The following is a 25,882-nucleotide window of genomic DNA, read 5'->3' on the forward strand; positions in this document are numbered from 1 at the left end:
CGCCTGACACTGCAGCAGGAAACCAGCGATTGAACACAGTCACAGTAACTATGACTACGACCAACCTACAGTTACTTTTGTCTGTAATTAGCCACGGGAACATGAACCCCAAATTAAGTATTTCTTAAAATGTTATTGCGACTTTAGCTAAATAATTGTTTTATCACAATTAGTTATGCATCCTTACAAATATTGTGCAGGGGTAAAACCAACAGGAAATGATCAGTTAAAATAGCATAAAATGGCAACGCCTGAATGGGGTGAAATAATATTTTTGGAAAAATAAATTCCTGCGGATGCTGAAAATGTGAAATAAACACATAAAATGCTGGAAATACTCTGCAGGCCAGATCGTGTCTGTGGAGAAAGAGTTAGCGTGTCAGGTGTGTGACCCTTCGTCAGCTGAAATGTTAACTCTGTGTCTCTCCAATAATATTTTTGGGCCTGTGTTTTCTGTTTTTAGTTCAGATGGCCAAAATCTGAACTGGTATTTTATTTCCATTTTGTTTATGTGGCACGGAGTGCAAACACTTTTAAACATATGGGAGTGTATTTATTTAAATTGATTATGTAAGGCACAGCGCCCAGTTTTAAATTGTTGAATAACTGTCAATCACAATGATTGACAGGGGTCGGGTTCTTTGCGACGGTTACTAGGCGACGGGCAAGGCAGGGATACTGAGTGACAGCGTCGGAACGCATGCGCATTTTTGGTGTCGGGAATGGCGCCAGTTGGTCAGTGACGGGTGAGCGTGGATTGAGCGGGCGCGATGGTGACAAGGCCCGAGCCTGCGACTTGGCCTGATTCCAGCTCGGGATGATACTGTCGTTAAGCCGGATGATGAGCAGTGCGATCGGTCGGCGGCTGCAGGCCCGCCAAGTTCTCTGTGTGGCCGAGAAGAACGACGCGGCCAAAAGCATCGCGGAGATCATGTCGGGTGGCCGCTACCGGAGGGTAAGATAAAAGCAAAATACTGCAGATGCCGGAAATCTGAAATAAAAACAAGAAATGCTGGCAATACTCAGCAGGTGTGGCAGCACTGATGAAGGGTCACTGACCTGAAACGTTAACTCTGCTTCTCTCTCCACAGATGCTACCTGACCTGTTGAGTATTTCCAGCATTTCTTGTTTTTATTCTGGAGGGTAAGAGACGGAGAGCCCCCCCCATCCCATCCACACTTCCCCAGCATAGATGCTGTGTTGCTGATGGTGCTGGGACCTGCCCCAAAGGATTGGGAGAGACCCAACACCAGAGTAAGAAATAGTAAGATACTAGCAGAGACCCACAAAATAATTGAGGTGAAATTAATATCTTTATTGCAGCAGTACTTCTTTAAATTCCCATCCCATGCCACTTTATTCTTGCCATGCGATTCCTTTCATGCCTTATGCATCCCATATCTTTCATCCCTCTTTATATTCCCATCCTATTCCCCATCTCACTTCTGCTTCCTGTGCTATCGCCCATTGCAACTCTACATGCCATCCCAATCCCCAGCCTTCCTCCCTGCTGTCACCTCCCCACCATGCAGCTCTGTCCCTCCCCTTGCCCTTACTGGCCCGTGCTGACCCCAGGCCTCCCTTACAGGCCCCTGGCCTCTGCTGTTCCCTGGCCTCCCTTATTGATACCCGGCCCCCAACACTCCCTGGCCTCCCTTAGTGGGTTCTGGCACCCAGCCCTTGGTGTTCACTGGCGTCGGTCACTGGGCTTTTGGCAACAATGGGGAGAGGGAAATGGCATTGGGGGTGGAGTGGCGATGTGGGATGGTAGGGGAGGGACGGCTTGGGGAGGGGTGAGGGGGATGAAGAAGGGACAGCTCAGGAGGGAAGGGACGGTAGAGGGGGGGAGGGATAGCATGGGGGAAAGGGGGAGGGCAGGGATAGCATGGGGGAAAGGGGGAGGGCAGAGATTGTATGGCGGGGGTGAAGAAGGTGAGTGATAGTATGTTTCTGGACCAATGAGGAAGGAGGCTTTGTTGGATCTGGCTCTAGGGAATGAAGTGGATCACATGTAAGTAGGGGAACATTTAGGGAACAATGATCATAAGGTTTAGATTAGCTATGGAAAAGGTCAAAGAGTAATCCAAAGTAAAAATACTTAATTAGAGCCAGGAAGATCATATACCCATAAGGGAGCTCAAAGACTTCTCCAGCAACTAAGTTAAAAGGACAGGAATATAGGTTACAGCCGTGCAATTCTCCTGTCCAGTGCAGATGCAGGAAAATCTGGTCCAGTGACTTGAGCTGGATTATGGAATGCTGGATACCCTCCAGTACTCCTGAGTGTCCAGGTTGTCAATTTCAGCAGGCATTTTAGCTACGGGGATCATTACAGCTAAGCCAAATCTGTCTTCGCCTAGTAGCCACACAGATGCATTCTTTCGGGGACTTTTGTTTGATAGCAATCGGGAGCATGATTTCTGAATTTTTTTTCTCCTGTTTACTGCTGATTTCTGACTGATTATTGAATTCAGTATAGAGCAGCAAGATGGAGCCTGGGTGTTTCTGGTCTGTAGAGTTCAGTAGCAGCCCAGGTGGTGCCCTGCCCCAGCACTGTTTTGATAGTTTGCTTTAGTTGAGTTTTATTTACTTCCAAACACTGTCTCTTAATACCGTCCTGTTTTTGTTTCAACTAGAGAGAAGGACTTTCAAAATTCAACAAGATCTATGAATACGAGTGTAATTTGTTTGGGCAGGTATGTCTTCAAATTCATAATCTTTCCTTAAAAAAGCTTCCTGAATTTTCTTTTGTCTCATCCCCTCTTTTCTCACTGTGCCATCTGTGCTGAGAGGGAATGTCTGAGTGACTACTCACAAGTCTCTGCCAGAGATATGTATGATTAGGCACTAAGAGGTGAATTTGGGAGGGGGGCACATGTGGTTTATTGCTCACAACTATTCCCCCCCCCCGCCCCTTCCTAAGCTGCTCTTGATGGTTGGTGTTACCAATTGGCTAGTATTGAGTGTCTTCATAGGTTGTGCTGTTATGTGCCAGAAAGCCAGTTGGTGAAGGATATTTACAGTTACACATTATAAGCATACATCTCCTAATCCAAAAACACATTCAGTCTGTGTCAATTTATTGGGGCAGAAGTGAATCTCCAGTTAATGCCCACCACATATACACAAAGAACACAATTAAATACAATTAACATACCACTGTGCTGTTCCCCTCTGAGTATAATAATTTTCTGAAAATGCCTAGAGATACATAGGTGATTTTGTAAAAAGAGCACCCGTAATCTCTCATTTCTGTTCCTTTTCTGTACAGTGAAAAAGAAAAAGCGGATTGTTTATTTTGATAAATATATGTTGGACCACCAAACTGACCTGCACAAGTACTTCACAGACTTGTGAAAATTAGGGATGGCGGCTTGAAACTTAAGCACAGAATGGGAATATAGAAGTACTAGCACTTTTGAGAGTTGCAAGTGGAAGGGCTTTAAAACAAAGGTAATGGCTGTGTAGGAAGAAATTCACAACTTCATTTTCTTGGGAGGGATGATCTGGAGGAGACGTGCAGTGCACTTACTCTGTACTGTTACACAAGGCCAAATTCAAAACCTTAACCCACTGGTAGAGGGCTGAAGACATCATCTGTTACTTGAGCGTGCTACAGCTCAGTTTAAACTCTAATATTAAAGACATGATAAATGGAGAGGATCTTTTATCAGGGAGTGAGTGAAAATATGTTTTCCTCCAATGTCCCTGTGCAAGGGTGTGGGAGAGTAAGAACTAAAAATGGAAGCACAAAAGTGTATGTAATGTAAAGTTTATTTTGTTGGAAGTAATGTTTATTTGAGCTCACACGAGTTTTTCTCTCTCTCCCTCCTTCGCCACCATAACTCTGCAGAATGTTGCTGTCGTGATGACCTCTGTCTCAGGTCACCTCCTCGGGTTAGAGTTTAAATCACCTTTTCAGAAATGGTAAGTTTGTTAAATATAAAGCCTATTTCACAAGCATAAGATGAGGTTTGTTTGCAACAATTTTTTTTTTGGTTTGATTTTAAAATCTGCTGTTGAAACTATGGTAGTTTGGGATACTACAGGTAAAGGAGAAAGCACTGTTATTGCAACATTGAGCAATATATATTTATAGAAAACTTCTCTGTGTTCTGTATTTGTGGCAGGGAATGGATTACTTTTCCAATTTTGACTGCATAGTGTCAACATCAAACACTTAGGTGTGAGGTTAGACACAGTAAAACTCTCACTACTCTACTTGAACATTACAATTCAGATACTGGAGAACTCACTGTGCGCTGTTTTCCGCAGGTTGTCCTTTGGTTACTGGAATGTGATTGCCAATTTAGTTTTGTGCCCTAGAAATTGTACAGAATTGACTGAGACTCATTTCTTATACAGACCTCAGTCAGCAGGTGGAGGGAAGCTGATCTCAGCCTGTCCTCATAGCCCAATAATCAGATGTGCACAGATGAACTGTAAACCTCATACCAACTTAAACTGATCTAACTTTAAATTATCCAAATAGAAGCAAAAATCACATTATAATTTTGTTTATCTGCTCCTCAGTATCAGAAGGATATAAGAATCATCTTGTCCTCATTTGAAACAGACAATTTTCAGAATTCAGCAACATCACTCCATGCGAATAATCGGTTTGATAAGGCTTCAGTTTGCTAATTGATGCTTTGGTTTCCAATATGCAGGCACAGCTGTAACCCTGTAACTCTCTTTGACGCTGAAGTGGAGAAGTACTGCCCAGAGAACTATGTGGATATTAAGGTACATTAATTATCATATAAACGGCTCAGGATCACATGTACCACACACCTGCTTTACATTATCTAATTGTGCTGTACATGCATTGGAAATGTTTGGGGACAGTGTATCTATCTAACCCATGCTGTACCTGCTCTAGCAGTGTTTGATGTGAGATTGAATGTTTGGAGGGAAAAAGTGCTCTATTACCCAATGATATCACCTTGACGATCAGATAAATGAATGAAAATGTGTAAATTTCAAATAATGAATCCTTGCATAAAAAGGTGATGCTGTTTTCTAAGGAGCTCATCATAGAACGTAATCATTGCAGCTGATTCTTGGCTTCTGTTTGTTTATAGAGAACGCTGGAGCGAGAGGTGAGGAAATGTCAGGCCCTGGTACTTTGGACTGACTGTGATCGTGAAGGGGAGAACATTGGGTTTGAAATCATTCACGTGTGTAAAGCAGGTATGTACACTGGAGTGACTGCACAGATCCAAGTAGCGTGAAGTCTACCTGTGTGTTTCAGTAATCATTGAAGGATTTTACAGAAATATGTATTGATTTTGGATGGCAGGTGGGAAAAAGGATTTATTCTTTTGCTCAACCTCCTCTTAATTTCTCTGCGGTCCAGGCAGTGCCTGAAGTCAGACAGCTTTCTGACCTAATTCTACCCTGAACTGACCAACAGAATTCAAGCAAGAGAACACGGCGGCTATATCTGAGACTGGGAGCTCAACGATGGAACTCGTGCTATAACTGTGTGCTGTTGGTTGTTCTGTGCCAAACTTCTCGGCTGCAGCTTTGTCCTGCGTTTTATTTGGAAAATAACTAATGAAACCAGTGTCTGTATTAAGCACATAAGTTCATGAACACAGTTTGTGAAGAGGAGGCACTTGGCTTATTTGTGGTAGCCCCGCTGTGGTCCAGTGTGAGCAGCATCACTTGGTACAATCCTGAGCGATACAGATCAGAAGATCTGAGTTATGATCCTGGGTGCACGGTCAGCCAGTAGAGGTTTGCTAGGGTGGCACTGTAGTTGGTGTTAAGTGTCTCTGGGGTGTGGAGAGGAAAACTGGCTGATCTCTGCAGGGAAATGATGGCAGGCTAACATCTGGAGAGGACTGGGATTGGGTGATGCTGTGACGTTTGTCATTTCTAGTTGTATTGGTTTTCTTTTGGAAAAGCGTGCTGTGTTGCTGGAAGATGTCGCTGCATATTTGATGCGAACCTAATTTGCTGATGATGGTTACTCTGCCTTGTCTCTCCCGGGCCAGTGAAGCCCAATTTACAGGTGCTGCGAGCACGATTTTCTGAGATTACATCTCGTGCCATCAGACAGGCCTGTGAGAATCTGGTGGAACCCGATCAGAAAGTCAGTGATGCTGTCGATGTCAGACAGGAGTTGGACCTTAGGATAGGTAAGAGGCCCAAAGGCACTTTAGTTTCCTGTGTTTGCTGTGTGCTTTTCCATATGAAAAGAACTCAAAAGTTGCTCACACCCTACCCCAACACCTTGTTTTTATCCTTATCAATGGTTCCTACATGGGCCACTTAAGTTTGATTTTGGTGGTGGTAAATGAGGGAGGAATTGTGATCTGGATATCAGGAGAACTTCCCAATCTTGAAATGCTTTTATTACCTGAACAGGTAGAAGAGGACCTTAGCAATGCAGTGCACTCTCAGTATTGAGGTGTCGGCCTAGATTGTGTGCTTGCCTCTGAAGTGATGTTTGAACCCACGATTGATCAAGAGTGCTACCAACTGAGCAAGATGACAGTAATGTAACTGAAATTGCTTTTGCAGTGCTGTTTGAACTGAGTAGTGTAATTTTATCTGTATAGGTGCCTCTTTCACCCGGTTTCAGACCTTGAGACTACAGAAAATATTCCCGAACGTGCTGTCAAATCAGCTCATCAGCTACGGCAGCTGTCAGTTTCCCACGCTGGGGTTTGTGGTTGAGCGTTTCAAAGCGATCCAGGCTTTTATCCAAGAAACGTTCTATAAAATCAAAGGTATGAAGTAGCTGTTGAATGTTTCTAAACCCTGTTGGAAATGTGCATCAGTGACAACAGTTGGTGCTCACACGTAAGAAGTGATAACTTGGGGGTGAGGTATGCGGGGAGCCTGAGTGTGTGTGAATTCAGACCCCCAGGATGAGTCACTGCCTTTAAGGGAGGCGGAAGGCAAAATAGTGCTTATTCTCATGAGTACAATACAATAGATTCTGCATTAAAAGATCACAATTGGGTGTGAGTGCTGTAAATTAAATTAAGGCCAGATACCCCAATAATTGAACTTCTGAAAAAGCAATTACAAAATTTATGAACCCATGTCCAAATCATGTTCTGGATTCTGAAGAGGTTTGTGACTGGACAAGCACCTTTGGTGATAGGTGCAGTTTTTTTTTTGCAGAGGCTCCATTTTGCTAACGTGGTGTGGGTGATCAGGGTCCAGGTTTGTTTGTGGATTTTTTTTCATGCTAATTGTGCCAGATATCAGTGGGGTTTTTGTCTCTCAGTTACCCATGAGAATGAAGATGGCAACGTAGAATTTAACTGGAAAAGACATCGCCTCTTCAACCACACAGCATGCCTTGTACTTTACCAAATCTGCATGGAGGTAAGTGCATCTTTCAGTCTGATTATTGTTCCTGACTCCCTAAAACATTTAGAAGTAGTAGCAAATTGGATTAAAAATTGGTTGAATAGGAGGAAATGGAGAGTAGGAGTTAAAGGTTCTATTTCACTATAGTTGGAAGTGGGTTGTGATGTCCCAAGGGCTAGGACTACTTCTGTTCACTATCTTCAATAATGATTTGGATATAGGCCCAGAGGGATTTTGCAGATGATACAAAAATAGGGAGAGGTAATACTTTGGAAGACCACAGGAAGCTGTAAAGGGATCTTGATAAGGTTGAGGAATGGCCTAAAAAGTGTTGGGTGGCATGCAATGTCAAGAGTATGAGGAGATAGTTGATGTACTTTGGTTTAAAAAAAAACTGTAATTGTACAGTGAACAGAAGAAGGCTCAGTACTGTGGGAGAGCAGGGGAATTTGGGGAACAGTTCACAGGACATTAGAGGCTGCTCAGGTTGATATGGCTATGGGAAAAAACTAGTGCAATTTTAGAAATAAATTCAGAAAAATACTGGAAATACCAAACAGCTCAGAGTGAAGAGCGTAAAAGAGTTAACATTTCAGGTCTTTCAGATCTTTCATCAGACTGGAAATAGAAATGAAATTCTAAGTTTTATCATAAGAGGTATAAACACAAAGAGATAATGTTGTTCTAGCCATAGTCCCAAAGAACCATCGGCATCTTTCCCCATGAGAGAGAGAGACAGTTGGTGATGTATTGCTTGAGGGTCACCACTCCAGGTAATGATAAGCTTCTATTAACCTTAATTAGACCTCAGTGTGCAAAATTGGACTCCACACTATTGGAAGGCTATTGTGACTTGAGAGAGAGCACAGGTCCATTAGAATGCTGCCTGAAGAAATACAAATATGAAGCAATTCTTGGATAATTGGGTCTTTTCTTTTTAGAAAGTGTTTAAAATTCTGAAGGGAAGGGACATGATAGATAGAAACAGACTATTTCCAGTGGTTGAATGGTCTAGAATGAGAAGTCATAAATACAAGATTAAATCTAAGAGATTTAGAACAGTGGAGGAGAAACCTCTTCACACATTCAGTTGCAAGGCTGTGGAATTCCCAGAATGGTTGAGACAGAAACTGTCAACATTCCAGATTAGTTTGGATAGGTGGATGAAGGGAAATGGGAACTGGGTAAGTGAATGTGATTGAAATATCTCCGAACTCTGAGTGAAACAGTTTTGTTGTTGAGGCACTTGGGAAGCCTGTTCGGAGGGTGAAAGGGCTTTGAGTGAAACCTTGTTAGTTAATTGAGTTTCACACACAGCCTCTCACCTGCTACTGTCTGTTTGCTGCATAGGATTTATTTAAGTAAATCCAAAAATTAATAACTAACACCTTCAGTTTTGTAAAGCCTTTCTATGCTTTTTGTATGCTCTCTTGATATCTTTTATTTGCTGATCACAGGATCCAGTTGCCACTGTACTTGATGTTTTTACTAAACCGAAAAGCAAATGGAGACCTTTACCCCTCGACACTGTGGTGTGTATCTGGATTTAGCACAAGTTCTGTTGTAGAAAGTTGCTGTCTTGATTATGAATGTTTTTTAAAAAACAAAATGGGTCTATATAGAAATGTAGTTGTGACATGCTGCAGCATGAGTTTCAGCTGTGTTAGTTTCTGGTTTTAATTCTTCCAAGTTGCATGCTCTCGTTCTGTGCTTTTTAAGGTTAAGTGCCCTGCAATAATGGAATGCTACCTCCTCCTTTGGCTCATTGGGTTTATCCAGTGAATAGCTGTGACATACAAACCAGGAAAGTTCCAGCTTCGATCCTTGGTCTGTGCTGAGTGAGTTGATCTCAGCCAGGCCAGTTTAATAGAAGGGAGAGAAGAGCCAGGGCTTTTGGTCACTGTCCAGGGAACCTGGTAGAAGTGCTAGGATGTTGGGTGAGGACTGGAAATGACTTCTTTGACCAGCACTCACTGTTGAGACTCATGTTTCAATATTGGCCACAGTGTAGATTTGGAGAGTGGTTGGCATCTATAGGACATTAGGCTAGTAAGGAGTCAATGACATAGAAGGGGGAGGACCATCTGTTGCCCCCTTTTCTGCAAGTCCAGGAATGCTGAAGCCAAATATAACACTAGTTGCAGCAGCACTCCTGTGACCTCCCTGGCCATGGTGACTCAGTACCACACCACACATCGCAGTTGGCCTAAAAAGAAGCTTGTGATGTTGTGGTGTCATAATTTTTGAGTCAAACTGTTTAATTGTTTCTGGATTATAATGGAATTGCTTTGAAATTCTGAACTTGGTGTTAAATACGATGGCAGTGCTTCCTGCCTTCCCTGTCCTAACAGTGCCAACTCTTAATGGAGTACAGCTCCACAGTCTTCCACAAATGACCAGTCTTTCTGTGTGATTATTGACAGACTCTTCACCCATTGTGGTGGGAGGGAGAACCACAGCTGAGCCTGATCCTGCCTCAAAACCCACATGCTCCCATTGCAGCAGAGGAGTGGTTCATAACCAAGGCTCGGGACTCCTGCCTTTTACTTTCTTTCTTCAAGCTCAAGCTCAATGATTTCGTCAGGCTGAAAGAGTATAAGGGGCTTGGCAAGTGTATTCTCCATTGCATATTGAAGCTGATGATCGTCGGTTGATTATTAATGAAATGTACATTTTGATTAGTATCTAAAAACTCAAAATGAAACTGAAGTATCTGGCATTAGTGATTGCTGTAATTGTACAGACTGGCACAACACTTGGCAATACATGGGAGTTTTAAAACATTGATCCAGTATATCCTCCCTGTCTCCTTCAAAAGCCTCTTTCAAATCTGTCTTTGATTATCTTCCCCAGCCCTTCTCCACTTAATGCTTCATGTATGCTTTTGCATGTATGAAGTTTCTTGTGGCCCTTTACTACATTAAGGGCACATGCAAGGATTGGCTGTTAGGAGCAAATAATTGTATGATTTTAAAATAAGGAATATATTTGAATTGGTATTTAATTAAAAAAAACTAATTCTGTTTACAAAACAGGAATTGGAGAAGCTTGTTTCGAGGAAGCTGAAGATTAATGCAAAGGAGACAATGCGGATAGCGGAGAAGTTGTACACAGCAGGGTGAGGCTCTGCATGCTTCTGCACTCTAGCTGTTTTTTTTTGCACAGTATTTAGAGCCTTCTGCAGTATCAGCTTTACTCTCAATCTCCTCCCCTTGGCCTTGCTCCCTTACTACTTCTCTCCCTGCCTTTAAAATCTTCTCAAATGTTTTTTCCATTGTGCCTTTTCCTGATTCTGCGACAGTTGCTTAGCCTCTGCTTCTGTTGAAGCACTTTGGGGCACTCACCGAATTAAATGTACTGCGTAAATGCGAGCTATGTGTAAATAATGGGTATAAACGTGAGCTGTGTGTGTGAATGGTGAGTCGTGGAAAAGGGGAAATGAGTTGGTGTTCATCGAGTTCATGGGTATACTCACTTTTGATGAGGGACGCCTAGATGTGGGTGGTGGGTGAGGATTAGGTCAGGCTTGGCTGTGTTGCCCTTACCCATGTAATCAAATAGTTTACAGAGACTCACTGTCCAGGTTAATGCAAAGAATGGATGGTTTGGTGAGATATAACCCATTGCACCCGACCCATAGGACATCAGGCCATTAAGATTAGAGTGATGTGGAGAATGCTTGTGATGTGAAAGAGCTCACTCAGTTTGCAAGTTCATTACGTTGCTCCTTGTTTCTGTTTGTGCAGATATATCAGCTACCCTCGCACTGAAACCAACATATTCCCCAAAGACCTGAACCTTTCCACATTGGTGCAGCAGCAAACCTTGGACCCACACTGGGGGGCATTTGCTCAGGGCATTTTGGACAGAGGTGGGCCAACACCCCGAAATGGAAGCAAGTCGGACCAGGCCCATCCACCAATCCATCCGACTAAATACACAAACAACCTGCAGGTATTGACTTCATCTTGTAACTGGCATCTTTAACAATCCACTGCAACCCCACTTTGCTTGTTTAATCTATCCTTTTAATCTATGCTGTAATAGAGTCAATGAGAACCACAAAGGTAGTGCAGGAGTCCTCTCATTGCATTTTGCTGTTCAACTGTTATTCAGTTCTGAACACTGGTGCGAGTGATGGTTCCTCTGGAGAGTACAGCCAGACCTATGGCACAATGGTGGCTCAGCTGTTAAGGGGGACAGGAGGAAGATTGGGAATGCAATAGTGATAGGGGATTCTATAGTTGGGGGGAACAGACAGTTGTTTCTGTGGCCACAGACGTGAATACAGGGTGGTATGTTGCCTACCTGGTGGTATGGTCAAGGATGCCACTGAGTGGCTGCAGAGCCAAGTGGGGAGGGTGGTCATGGTCCATATTTGTACCAACCACATAGGTAGAAAAAGAGATGTAGTCCTGCAGGCAGAGTTTAGGGAGCTAGGAAAGAAACTAGCCAGCAGGACCTCAGAGGCAGTAATTTTTGGATTACTGCTGGTGCCATGCGCTAGTGAGTATAGAAATGAGAGGATAGAGCAGATGCATGCATGGCTGGAGAGATGGTGCAGGAGGGATGGTTTTAGATTCCTGGGACATTGGGACCAGTCCTGGGATAGGTGGGACCTCTACAGGCTGGGAGGGGTTGCACCTGAACAGAGTTGGGACCAATGTCTTGCAGGGTGGTTTGCTCGTGCTATTGGGGAAAGTTTAAACTAACTTGGCAGGGGGATGGGAACCATGAGGTAATATCAGAGGAAAAACAAGATGTATAAAGATAGCATTAGGGTAAGAAATAGTAAGGCATTAGCTCGGGTCAGAGTAAGAGGAAATGTAATAAGGCCTAAATTAAGTTTACTGTGCATGTATGTGAATGCGCGGAGTGTGATAAATAAGGTTGGTGAGCTGCCGACGTAAGTAGCCACGTGTAATATGATGTCATGGTGATAACAGAGACCTGGCTCATAAAAGGGCAGGATGGGTACTAAATATTTCTGGATACAAAGTGTTCAAGAAAGATAGGGAAGGAAAGAAAGGAGGAAGGGGTAGCAGTACTGATTAAGGATAATATTATAGTGCTGGAGAGAGAGGATGTCCTATTGGGTTCAAGGACAGAATCTATTTGGTCAGAGCTAAGAAACAATAGAGGTACCATTACACTACTGGATGTATTCTATAGGCCACCAACTAGTGGGAAAGATGCAGAGGAACAAATCTGCAAGGAAATGATAGAGTTGCAAAAACTATAGAGTAGTTGTAATTGGGGACTTCAGTTAGACTAGGGTAGTAATAGTGTAAAGGGCAGAGAGAGGCGGAAGAGTTTCTAAAGTGTGTTCAGGAGAATTTTCTACATCAGAATGTTTCCAGTCCAATGAGGAAGGAGGCGTTGCTGGATCTGGTTGTGGAGAATGAGGTGGGTCAAGTCGATCAGGTGTCTGTAGGGGAACATTTAGGGGACGGTAATCATAGCATCACAAGGTTTAAGTTAGCTCTGGAAAAGAACAAGGAGCAATCCAGGATAAAAATAATGAATTGGGGGAGAGCCAATTTCAATGGGGTGAGACTGGATCTGGCCCATGTAAATTAGAATCCCAAGACTGGCAGGAACAACTATAATTGAACAGTGGGCTGCCTTAAAGTGGAGATAGCTTGGGTACAGTTAAGGTACATTCGCATGAGGGGGAAAGGTAGGACAAACAAAGCTAGAGTTCCTTGGATGAAGGAGATAGAGAGTAAGATTGAAGCAGAAAAAGGGTGTGTATAACACATGTCAGGAATATAATACAATTGAGAGCCAGGCTGAGCTGAAAAAGTTCAGGGGGAAGTGGAAAAAGAAAGGAGCGTCAAAGAGACAGTATGAGAAGAGACTAGAAGCTAACGTAAAAGGGAATCCAAATGATTTCTAAAGGCTTATAAATAACAAAAGGGTGGTAAAAGGAGGAGTAAGGCCAATTAAGGACCAAAAAGGGGATTTACACATAGAGGCCGAGGGTGTAGCTGAGGTACTGAGTAAGTACTTTGCATCTGTCTTTACCAAGGAAGAAGATACTGCCAAAGTCATAGTGAAAGAGGAGGTAGTTGAGACACTGGATGGGCAAAAAATTGATAGAGATATTATAAAGGCTGGCTATACTTAAAGTTGATGAGTTCCCAGGACCGGATGAGATGCATCCGAGGATACTAATGGAAGTAAGGGTAGAAATTGCCGAGGCACTGGCCATAATCTTCGTATCCTTCTAAGCTACAGGGGAGGTACCAGAGGACTGGAGAATTGCGTATGTTGCACCCTTGTGTAAGGATAAAGCACAGCAACTACAGGCCAGCCAGTTTAACCTTGGTGCTGGGAAAATTTTTAGAAACAATAATCCAGGACAAAATTAACAGTCACTTGGAAAAATGTGGATTAATTTAGGAAAGCCAGTACAAATTTGTTAAAGGCAAATCCTATTTAACTAATGAGATTAAGTTTTTTTGATGAGGGTTCTGTGGTTGATGTGGCGTATATGGCTTCCGAAAGGCGTTTGACAAAGTCTACGTAACAGGCTTGTCAGCAAAGTTGAAGTCTATGGAATAAAAGGGACAGTGACAGCATGAATACAAAGATTGACTGAGTGACGGGAAACAGAGAGTAATGGTGAATGGTTGTTTTCCGGATAAAAGGATGGTATATTGTGGGGTTCCCCAGCGGTAGGTATTGGGACTGCTCCTTTTCTTGATCTATATTAATGACCTAGATTTGGGTGTGTAGGGCACAATTCCAAAATGTGCAGATGACACAAACCTTGGAAGTATTGTGAACTGTGATGAGGATCGTGATAAGCTTCAAGAGGACATAGACAGGCTGGTGGAATGGGCGGACAGGTGGCAGATGAAATTTAATGCAGAGAAGTTTGAAGTGATGCATTTTGGTTGGAAGAGCAAGGAAAGGCAATATAAAACTATTCTAAAGGGGGTGCAGGAGCAGAGGGACCTGGGGATATACGTGCACAAATTGTTAACCTGCCCTGCCGCCATCGAGAAATCAGTGAATAAGGCATAGGGGATTCTGGGCTTTAGAAATAGAGGGATAGAGTACAAGGAAGTTATGATAAACCTTTATTTTAAAAATAACCTGGTTTGGCCTCAGCTGGAGTATTATGTCCAATTCTAGGCACCAAACTTTAGGAAGGATGTGAAGGCATTGGAGAAGGTGCGAATGGTTCCAGGGACCTCAGTTAGGTGGATAGATAGGTGAAGCTGGGTATGTTTTCCTTAGAGCAGAGAAGGTTGAGAGGAGATTTGATAGAGGTCATCAAAATCAGGAGGAGCCTGGACAGAGTACGTAGGGAGAAGCTGTTTTCATTGGAAGAAGGGTTGAGAACCCGAGGATGCTGATTGAAGGTAATTGGCAAAAGAAACAGAGGTGACATGAGGAAAAACGTTTTTCGTAGCGAGTGGTTAGGATCTGGAATGCAGTGCCTGAGAGTGTGATGATGACAGATTGAATTGTGGCTTTCAGAAGGGAATTGGATAATTATCTGAAGAGAGAAGATTTGCAGGGCTATGGGGAAACGGCGCAGGAGTGGGACTAGCTGAGTTGCTCTCATAGAGAGCTGGCACATACACGCTGGGCCAAATGGCTTCTGTGCTGTAATCATTCTGTGATTCTACCTTGGGAAACTTTGTTTGCAAATAACTCTGCATAGGGTAAGAATTGCAATTCTTTTAATCAAATTAGTGCTTGGTAAAAGTTAATTTTAAAAACTTATCACGGGAGAGATCATGTGGACTGTGTAGGGTTGGATTGAGTTGGGTGAAGTGTTGGGAGGGGAAATGGAGCTAGTTGCTCACAAGTTTAACTCGCAGTGGCTGAGTCAGTGGAAGTGGGTCTACATTTAGTCTCTGCTTTGACAGATGTTTGTTACATGGAGACTATAGGGGAAAAAATAGTTAAATACAATTTAAAACACTAAGGCAGCAGACATTAGTTTTGCCAATTTGGTAAAATGGAATTCTCTTTGAGAATGGAGGACCACATTGCGTTCAGGCACTGGGTCAGCACAGTCAAGCAGCGAGACTGATTGGAAGAGTAATGTGATGAAGGATTAGAGAAGTTTAAACTCCGCAGTCTTTATAGGTTAAGAGGACCCACCTCACTGAGATACATTATTAAAGGCGTAGCTGAGGTGAACCCAGAATATTCAAGATAAGTCAGGCCGTGAGACTAGAGGAAGTAAACTTAAATGAAAATTCAGAAATAGTTTGAAAACATGCCTACACTCAAAGGACAATGAGCTGGTAATCTGGTATGTAAGGCAACCGGGACCGTCATCAAGGTGTTCAAAATGTAGTTGGCTGTTGGGCTGGGAGAGTTGGCGTGTATTTACATCACAAGTTTAATATTAGTGTGAAGTGGTTTTGTCTTTGTACTGATTAAATTTGTGCTGAGTAAATACCTTCAGTGGGCTACAGTTTGTGGCTCGGGGTGTGGGGGTGGTGGTGAGGAACTGACCCACAGCTCTGGGAGTGGGTGGAGTTGGAGGGGGTAACCTGGGAGTGACGCACAGCATGGTGGGAGGGCGTCAGGGCTGAACTGTGGCCCTAGGGTGGGTGGGCTGACCTGCTGCTCCTGGTAAGGGTGGGGTGCGGGGTGGGGTCTGAGGAGAGAGGGCAGAGCTGAGCTGTGATTGATCCAAGGCCCTGTGAGGAGCAGTTTATACAATCTAAAATTGACCAAAGCTACCATATTGAATTTGACCAGCACAAGTTGAAGTCTACTCTAGTTTGGAATATATTGAACCATTTGCAATAATACAGAATGCTTAGTGTACAAGGAAATCATTTTTATTCATATTTATATTTGCTAAATATTTCCCCTTTTTTTTTTTAGGGAACTGAGCAGCGTATTTATGAGTTTGTTGTGCGGCATTTTCTGGCATGTTGCTCCCAGGATGCACAGGGACAGGAAACCACAGTGGAGATCGACATTGCAGGAGAGCTCTTTGCTGGTCATGGACTAATGATTATTGCACGGAATTACCTGGAGGTTTATCCGTATGACAAATGGAACGCTAAGGTATTGTGTTAAAACTGAAGTAAAATCATTATTACCTGTTTTTCACGCCCCACCCTGATCCCAGCAGGGGATGGTTTATTATATTGCAGCATGTTGTCTGGTTAGGGCAAGTAATTATCATTGCATCAGGGACTGGAGCAAAATTGTAAAACTTGGTCAACAAATTAAGTTAATGATTTGCAAGCATTGAATATTTGTTCTGGGATGTGGGTTACAATTGGCCTGAACACTTCTGGGTCTGGGAGGTATTCCTGCTCTAGATGGATATCCAGTAACTCTCAGCTGATAGATCTGTTAGTGAAAGTCAGGGCTGGAGTTGAGGGGGGAATGTGACAGGATTGGGTCTAACTGTGAATCCTCCTGCAGTAAAAGACACTGCTGAAATCCTCTTCTGGCTTACCCGTGGAAGCTCATCCATATGGAGAGGAGAGAAGGGCTGGAAAAAATAATAATGGAAACTTGGTAGGATTCCAGAGCTCCTCATCCTGGACCTCAGCCAAGGAACGCCTGGGAAGATTAGGGAAAAGAAGTGATTGTTCAGGAGTTCCTGTGGTTCCAATGTAAATAGGGTCTCTGTTCCAGGTTATACCAGTGTATGAGAGAGGGAAGAAGTTCCAGCCCACCACGATTGAGATGGTCGATGGAGAGACAAGTCCACCCCAGCTCCTGACTGAGGCTGATCTTATTTCTTTGATGGAGAAACATGGCATAGGTTAGTCTGAAGCCCAGATGCTCCTTTTATTAATGTGCTTTCAATGGCTCAGTGGCTAAATGCATAAAGAGAAACACTGGACCTTTTGACGCATTAGAATTATTGCTTGAGGACTCCTGTGATCTGTTCGATGAGGGCTCTAATTGACCCATGGACTGACCAACACAGATCAACCCTGGACTGTGGCTTCTGAAGGGAATCCTGAGCCAAGTTTGCAGGGGAAAGCTCTTGTGCCCATGGAGCCAGCTTCTCATTTGCTGTGCATGGGCGAAGAGCAGATGGGATACTGAACCATACTGACCTGGGTCTTGGATTTGATATCTGGTCTTTGCAGAGTCAGAGAGTGGTCACTGTTGGTCACTGTGTCCTTGGAGCAGGGATTGGAAAGTAATTACTGCTTCTGATCACTATCCAGTTACTCCTGCTGGGAATGGCGTGTGTAGGCACTGGGAGAGGGCAGTTTCAGGGCTTGAATGTGATTCTCCTGACTCTGCTATAATGTTGAGAGGTCTTTCCCTATTTTGCTAGAATGGGTTTTGATTTCATTTGTATGAACCGCTTTGAAGTTGGATTCAGTTCACAAAGTCTAGAGAGAGGGGTAAGCTATCAGGGAGAGTCAGAAATACCAGTCGCATACCAGATGAAGCTGCCCCTTCTCTCCACAATCAGGTCGTGATGTTCTCCATGTTCTACACTGAGAGGATGTCCGGTGCCTTGCTAAGACTTCCATCTGTAGTAGCTTGGATTCACCTGGTCCCTGTTGGTCCTTTCCCCCTGCCACCCCCCCCCCCCCTCCCCCCAGGCTGGAAATGATGGGTGCAATCTTGGCAGGGGGTAGAGGTGTCCTCAGCACTTCAAGGTCTAGAATTGGGTGTGACGGAGTACATTAGAACCTAATACTGTGGGGCTTTGTTGCTGCTGACATGTGTTTTTTTTCTCTTCTTAGGAACTGATGCCACTCATGCAGAACACATTGAGACCATCAAGTCCCGAATGTATGTGGGCTTGACGCCAGATCAAAGATTCCTCCCGGGGGAATTAGGAATGGGTCTGGTAGAAGGTGACAGCAAAAGTTCTGAAAATAAATTTTTTAATGAGTGGAACATTTACTTTTCTGAACACATTGTTTGCAGCACTTTTTATATTGATTTACTTATAAATTGAGCTCCTTCACTCAGTAACCTCTAACCTGGTTCATCTTGGTGATATTAGCTCGAATGAATTAGTAAGTTTACTGTCTGAATGATAATTAAGTGAGAGCCTGACAATTCTTTCACCAGTGAAAAGGGGCACAGTCTTGGGATTGGAACTAAACTGGCTAACAAATCCAAGAAAAATGTCTGCATAGACGCAGGGATGTGAGTGTATGGAACTTACAGTCCCAGATGGTCACTGCAGAATCAAATCAGGTGTTTAAAAGGAGAAATACTTATTGGGGAAGAAGGGTATTTAGGGATATGGTGAGAGGCCAAGGAACGAAGGTGAGAGAAATCAAGTGTTGCCATAGCTATCAAAGTGGTGGAGCAGGACCTAAGGGACTAAATTTCTTGTGCTCTTGTTTTCCATTGGATTGGGACAAGGAAAAGCTTGCATTTATAGAGCAGTTTATCGTGTAACTGAAACCTCTGAAAGTGGTGCTATGATGTGTTGTTTGAAGGGCAGTGAGTATTGCTTAGGGGAAAGAGATCTCTTTAGGTTGGCTGGGTGTTACCGTGACGGGTGAGGGAAAGGTTTCCTCCCAGGCCAGGGTACCTGACCCTGCAACTGGCTGAGACCTGGAAAACTTAACTACCTCCCCATCCCCAAATAATAGGCACTGGGATTTGAACTGTGCTGATCCAGTTGGAGAATCCCAGAGCTTGTGTGTTGCAGATACTTCAGCTTATTCCCACACAGATAAATGTTGACACCTTAGCTCATTGTATCATGCAGTGAACGTCTGGAATGGTGATTGGTGACTGTTTGTGCCTCTGCTGTAGGGTACGATTCCATGGGATATGAAATGTCTAAGCCAGATCTACGAGCTGAGCTTGAGGCAGATCTGAAGCTGGTTTGCGAGGGCAAGAAGGACAAGTTTAGTGTGCTGCATCAGCAAGTTCAGAAATACAAGCAGGTGTTCATCGAGGCAGTGACGAAGGCAAAGAAGTGAGTGTTTGTTTTTTAAATTACTCATTCTTGGAATGTGGGCGACACTGGCGCAGTTGGCATTGATTGCCCATCCATTGTTGTTCTGTAACATTAGATACAACCACGTTTTACTTGGCCACTTCAGAACACAGTTAAGAGTCAGCCGTGTTGGTGTGGGACTGGAGTCACATGTAGGCCCAGACCAGGTAAAAATGGCAGGTTTCCTTCCCTAAAGGACACTGGTGAACCAGTTGTGTTTTTACGACAGATTTTTGGTCACTTTTACTGGACAAACTTTTAATTTTTTTCTACATTATTTTTATGACTGAATTGAAATTCTCAAACTGCCCTGGTAGGATTTATCCTTTCATTCTCTAAGTTATTAGTCCAGGCTTCTGAGTAGTCATCAGTTCCCTATGGCTGTGGGCTAGCTTGCTGCCGAAGACTTTGGCCAAAAGGAATTGTGAAAGGGATTCACCCCACCCACCCACTTACCATTTTGCTCGTAGGCGCAAATAAATCTCCTCCTCCCTCGTCCTGCCTGCCTGCCTCCGCCCTGAAAGGTGGGCACCCCACACCCTGAAGGATTGGGGGGAGGGGGCGTGAGGAAGGTTGTACAAACTTTTGGAGCATTTTATTTTGAGCTATATGACAATGAAGCAAACAGATTGTGTTCGATGATGTGTTTTGACAGGCTGGATGAGGCTCTATCCCATTACTTCGGGGAGGTGACTGAAATTACACAGTCCGAGGAGTCCTTCATGGAGATTTCAGAACCCGTTCGAAAATGTCCTCAGTGTGGTAGGGACATGCTTCTCAAACCAAAGAAAGCTGGAGGGTAAGTATTTCCTTATACAGAGAAACAGGCGAAGGTGATTCAACTTCTCGAGCCTGTTCTGCCATTCAGTTAGATCATGACGGATCTGCACCTCAACTCCATTTACCCACCTTTGCTCCATATCCCTTGATACCCTGACGCAACAAAAATCCTTCTGCTCTCTGCCCACTCCCTTTGCTTCCCTTCCACACTCCCCTCGCTCCCAGTTGCTGTAGTGCCCTGCTGTTGCCATTGGGTGGCGATGTAATGTGATGTACAATGGTGTGGTAGGGCTGACTAAGCAGCAGATGGCACTGGTGCACTCGACACTGAAATGTTGCTCATCTCCAATCTGCACAGGAAGAGGGGAACCCATTTAACCTCCCAAGGGCCCGATTGTAAATCAAATCTCCCTGTATCCCCTTTCCCCAATTCATATACCTTTTCTTTAAACTCTGCAGTTAACTCTGTGATAAAACCCCATGGGCAATCTGTTTCAAATTGTTTCACCCTTACTGGCAAAATATTGAAATATTCTATTTTGTTCTGACCCGCTTGACTTGAAATTGCTCCAGATTCTAGGATTCTGTGTCTGACCAGAACTTTATGTTTCCAAATTCTCTTTATAGCTGAAATTATGCAAGATCTCTCATCACCCCCAGTCTCCTATCCAGACAGTACAATCCCACACAAGCAATCTTTCCTTATAACTCTGCCCTCTGCAATGAGTTCCACAATGAGCCTCAAAGTTCTCCTGAAGCCCCCAAATGTTCCCTCACTTTGACATCATTAGTTCGCACATGCAATATTGCATGCCCTGTGGATTCATCACCTGCTGTTTAAAAAAAAAAAAATTTTTCAAGGACTTCCAGAAACTATCTCGTGCATATAGATTGCTCCACTCTCTCAAATTAAAATGCACCACAATTGTAACCTGCCTTAGCACTAATCTCTGTTTTGCTCCCACTGTCGTCCTTTCCCTCCATTTTTATTCTCTGGTGCCTTAGAATTAGTGGGAAGAATATGTTCTTTCCCCTTTCTATCCTGCACATCCACTCTGTCAATTCCAGTCCCATCCTCAATAGTGTGTGATCTCTCCTCGTAAACTGTGCCACTCCCCCATCTCACTGTGAATCTCCCCTATTGTATTTATTCTATTGGTCGAAATGAATCAAGGCCCCTCCCTTTTGGAATTCACTCCATAAATCTCTCCGCACCTCCTCCTCTTTAAGATGCTGCTTAAGACCTACCTCTGTGACCAAGCTTTTGGTCATCTCTTCTAATACTTCATTATGTGGCTTGGTGTCACATTTTGTCTATCACTCCCATGAAGCATCTTGGGACATTTTACTATATTAAAGGCGCTACATGAATACACGTTATTATTCTGCCAAGATGGGCTGAGTTTTTTATGAATTCATTTTCAGGATGAGGGTGTTGTTGGCAAGACCGACTTTTATTGCTCATCCCTTGTTGTCTTTGTGAAGGTGGTGGAGAGTCGCACTGGCTTTGCTGTCACTGACTGTGCTTTGTTCTTGTACGCTGCAGGATTTACCTTTCGTGTACAGGGTACCCAAACTGCAAGTCTGCAGTCTGGTTTCCTGACTCTGTTCTGGGGGTCAGCAGAGATGAGAGTGTGTGTCCCACATGTAAACCACACCCCATTCACAGGTAAGGACTAAAGCAGCAAAATATAAACCAAACAGCTGTTTTGTTTTGAGAAAGCATGGTCACTTTATTTGTTCTGAATTTTCAGGTTAAAGTTTAAGTTCAAACGAGGCAGTGTGCCTCCGCTGGTCCCCCTGGAGTTTGTTGGTTGTATTGGCGGGTGTGACGAGATGCTGAGAGAGATCCTGGACTTGAGGTATTTACGAGGACCGTCACAATCAAATAATCAAACTGCTAACCAGGTTCCACAGAGCAGGTCAGAGAACCGGTCATTCCAGGATCACAGGAACACTCTGCCCAAACGCCAGGAGGTGGCTGTGGGACCGGTATCCCGGACTGTCCCTTCGCAGATGGCAGCTGATAATAATGCAGTTGTGTGTAACTGTGGCCAGGATGCATTGTTACTGACTGTTCGGAAGGACGGACCGAACCAGGGGCGGAGGTTTTATAAATGCAATGTGGGCAGTTGCAATTTCTTCCTGTGGGCTGACCAGGATGTGGGGGACTCGGGCAGTGGAGAAACGGTCAGCAGGGGGAGTATGGCCCCTGGTGCAGGGGGCTTCCGTCGAGCTGGAAGCAATGGAACCTCAGGTGGAGGGGAAGCAGTGTGTACATGCAATCAGCTGGCAGTCACACGCACTGTGCAGAAAGATGGACCCAACAAGGGACGAGCGTTTCATACCTGTTCCAAGCCCAGAGACCAGCAGTGTGGCTTCTTCCAGTGGACTGATGAGAATGTTCCTCCAGGTACGTTACACAGTGACTGGACCACAAGTCAGCACTGTCCTCATTTCTTCATTGATCACCCTGCCCAGCACAACTCACTGGCAAATTATAGCTCTCCAACTGCTTTCTGGGATCCCATGGTCTGTGACACAGTGCCTGCACCTGAACAGCCATGAGGCAGTGTGTGATTGGTACATGTGGATAATGTGTGATTGCATGTGGGTAGTATGTATACATGAGGAAGAGAGTTAGTTATTTGGAGTCAAAAAAGATTTATAGAGGGGAGGAAGTGTCTATTAAAAACCCTTTTAAGCCAGTTAGGATTTACTCCTTTGCTTATTGTGCCGAGCCCTGGGCTGCTGGCCTGGCTGAGATGACCTGAGAGCAGAGAATGGAGACACCAATTAGCTATGTAGATGCCATTGTTTGGCCTGCCGACAGTGAAGTGAAAAACGACTTCACCCTGCAATGATCTTAAATCTTTCACAGGAGGGGGCACTTGGGGTGTTTAAAGCTTCCAATCTAATATTTTCTTTCTCCTTGTCTCAGGAACAACAAATAAGCGCCGGGATGGAAATTCCTCCAGGAACGCTCCGACAGCAAAGAAGCCGCGATCTTGTGGGTTGTGTCACCAGCCAGGACACACCAGGACAAAGTGCCCCCAAAACCGGTGACACTTTCCCCAGCACTCTCATTTGACAATAAACTGAAAAACTCTGGCAGCAGAGAACGCTGCAAGCTTCACCGTTCTCTGGTGTTTCCTGCCAAAACCAACTGAACCCTGTGCAATGCAAACAGCTCTTAACATGCAGTCATCTTTCACGTAGAGTTCGGAGAGCCTTCCTTCCCCCGCCCCCCAAAATCTGGTTTCACTTGCACAGACTTTTATTTATACAGCACTTGCTGATGTTGCTGAAGCATAGCCACTCTGATAGTGTTGGGGGAAGGTGTGAGGGGTAGTGAACTGTGTGGGGCCCGCTGCTTCATTGTGCTGGGTTCCCAGTTCAAGAGTCTGGAAACTATATGGGTGTTGTTACTGAACCTAGTCATCAGAAGCTCCTGATCTGTGAATTTTTCTTCCTGAAAATGGTATTGCTGCTTTTGACAAATCATTCTGGAGATGGTGCCTTTTAGAATGTGAAGAGTTGGGGATGGGTGGTGGGTGGATTGGGTTCAAAGGGAACATATTTTTAGTCATCGGTCCCTTTGTCTCAGTTTTAACAGGTTTTGGCTGCTTGGGATGAGGTTTTGATTTCAGCTCCTGATATTGAGATCGGGTAATATTCGGATATGTCACAGGGTCATCTGTCAGTTTAAGTTCCAGTTCAAGATGTTAGTATTTTATTTGAGATAAATAACCTGCAAATATTAGTCATGGAATTAAATAGCTTTGTGTTTGTCGAGTGGGCTGGATATGCTATTACATTGAACTAACCATTGTGGGTTCATTTTCGTAACATACACTATAGGTTGTGACTAAGGAGTAGGTTATAGGCAGCGTTGTCACTATGATTTCAGTGAAGTGTAGTGCAAGTGTGAAATTTATCTTCTCTATTCCCTTGATTTGGGAAAAACAAGCAACATTCTAACCTGGCTGGAAGAAGTATTTCAGCTATATAACATTGGGGTTCGGTTCTGCTGGGTACAGGTCTGTCACTGTATAATACTGGAGTACAGTAATGGTGGGTACAGGTCTGTCAGTATCACTGGAATACAGTACTGGTGGGTATAGGTCTGTCACTGTATAACACTGGGGTACAGTACTAATGGGTGCAGGTCTGTTACTGTATAATAGAAATACAGTCCTAGTGGGTAGAGGTCTGTGACTGTGTAACACTGGGGCGCTTTGCTGGTGGGAATAGGTCTGTCACGGTATAATACTGGAGTACAGTACGGGTCACTCACTCTATAACACTGGGGCACAGTGCTGGTGGGTATAGGTCTGACATTGTATAACACTAGGATGCAGGACTGGTGGCTGCAGGTTTGCCAGTAACACTGGGGTTTAGTACAGCGTTAATGACAATTGTAATGTTTCCCTCTGGTGTGTTAATTGTGCCCAGTAACTGTATTACCCTGGCTGTTTGGTGTTTGTTTGTGGTTTTGGTACATTGATTCTATATTTCTACAATGTTCACTTCTGTGTTAGGTTTCTTCCCTTTTTCATTTGCAGCTATTTCCATTGAAAACTGGTCATTTGGAGCTGTGACTGGCTCTTCAGGAGCTTGACTTGGGTTCAGAGCTCTCAGTGATGAGCTGTGAATGTTAACATGTCTGAATTGTTGGTCAGCATTCCAAGAGCCACGTGTGCCTGGGATTGTGTGCAGGAGCGTTTGTGCGGCTGTCACTTAACCGTGAGACTTGTTCAATTATAAAACAGGCAGCGGAGTACTGGGAAAGAGGGGTACAAGAATAATTAAAATATTGAAAATTGGTTACATTTTAACACATAGCTGCTTTTGACTTTGGTTTTATGTTTAAAATTTGAATATTATAAATTGAGTTCCTTTTCCAAAGAAGTTGGTTGTTTTGTTTTCGTGATGTAGTTTAATGTGTAGGTGTGATGTCCCAAGGATATATTAATAAATTGTCTGTCTCTTGCACTTTTAGCACATGGATCCCCTCCCAATGTGGAACATTATGGCCAAGGGAATGAAATAAACTTGTAATCCATGTCTTAGCATCAGCTCTCCCAACTTTACATAATAACAGGATGGAGGCCATTCAGCCCTTTGAGCCTGTTTCACCATTCAGTACGATCATGGTTGATGTCTACCTTAAGTATTTACTCATCTTGCATAGAAATACTTTCAGCAGAAGACCTTTAGCCCATCTGGTCTACCTATCTGCAGTATTCCCTTTTACCTTTGCTGGACTTCACAGCAATACACTGTTTCCACTGGTGGATCTGTGCCTTCTGCAATCAGTGGCGCGGCAGTGGGCGGCACAGTGGCTAGCACCGCAGCCTCACAGCTCCAGCAACCCGGGTTCAATTCTGAGTACTGCCTGTGTGGCGTTTGCAAGTTCTCCCTGTGTCTGCGTGGGTTTCCTCCAGGTGCTCCGGTTTCCTCCCACATGCCAAAGACTTGCTGGTTGATAGGTTAATTGGACATTATAAATTGCCCCTGGTATAGGTAGGTGGTAGGGAAATATAGGGACAGGTGGGGATGTGGTAGGAATATGGAATTAGTGTAGGATGAGTATAAATGGGTGGTTGATGGTCGGCACAGACTCGGTGGGCCGAAGGGCCTGTTTCAGTGCTGTATCTCTAAACTAAACTAAACCCTTGTGTCTTATGGACAGGAGCAGCATGCCACAGAATTAACACTGAACCTCTGTTCTCTTGTTTCACACCAGAGGTTGCACAGACTGTCTACCATGCAGTCCCCTCCAATCCTCATTCATACTATTGCCAGTAATTTATGTGCATTTTAATCATACAGAAGCAAAA

At 44.0% G+C, this 25,882-nt stretch overlaps 1 protein-coding gene across 2 annotated transcripts; it reads left to right on the plus strand.

The window, feature by feature from the left end:
* top3a (DNA topoisomerase III alpha) lies at positions 1-24,950 on the plus strand. Of its 2 annotated transcripts, none has more exons than XM_068056103.1 (19): positions 1-383; positions 2,638-2,697; positions 3,855-3,928; positions 4,672-4,747; positions 5,086-5,194; positions 6,004-6,147; positions 6,571-6,741; positions 7,248-7,348; positions 8,791-8,865; positions 10,369-10,451; positions 11,080-11,287; positions 16,196-16,381; positions 16,964-17,093; positions 18,040-18,153; positions 19,073-19,238; positions 19,915-20,058; positions 21,586-21,708; positions 21,794-22,452; positions 22,981-24,950. In XM_068056103.1, exons 3-19 carry the CDS (start codon positions 3,870-3,872, stop codon positions 23,103-23,105), a joined length of 2,673 nt encoding a protein of 890 aa, XP_067912204.1. In that variant the 5' UTR covers positions 1-383; positions 2,638-2,697; positions 3,855-3,869; the 3' UTR covers positions 23,106-24,950. The 2 variants fall into 2 exon arrangements, with proteins under 2 accessions (XP_067912204.1, XP_067912202.1); XM_068056101.1 differs by lacking the exon at positions 1-383 and adding an exon at positions 452-955.
* Positions 24,951-25,882: the final 932 nt, after the last annotated feature.

The sequence above is a fragment of the Heterodontus francisci genome, chromosome 24 (genome assembly GCF_036365525.1).
Source record: "Heterodontus francisci isolate sHetFra1 chromosome 24, sHetFra1.hap1, whole genome shotgun sequence".
NCBI lineage: Eukaryota > Metazoa > Chordata > Chondrichthyes > Heterodontiformes > Heterodontidae > Heterodontus > Heterodontus francisci.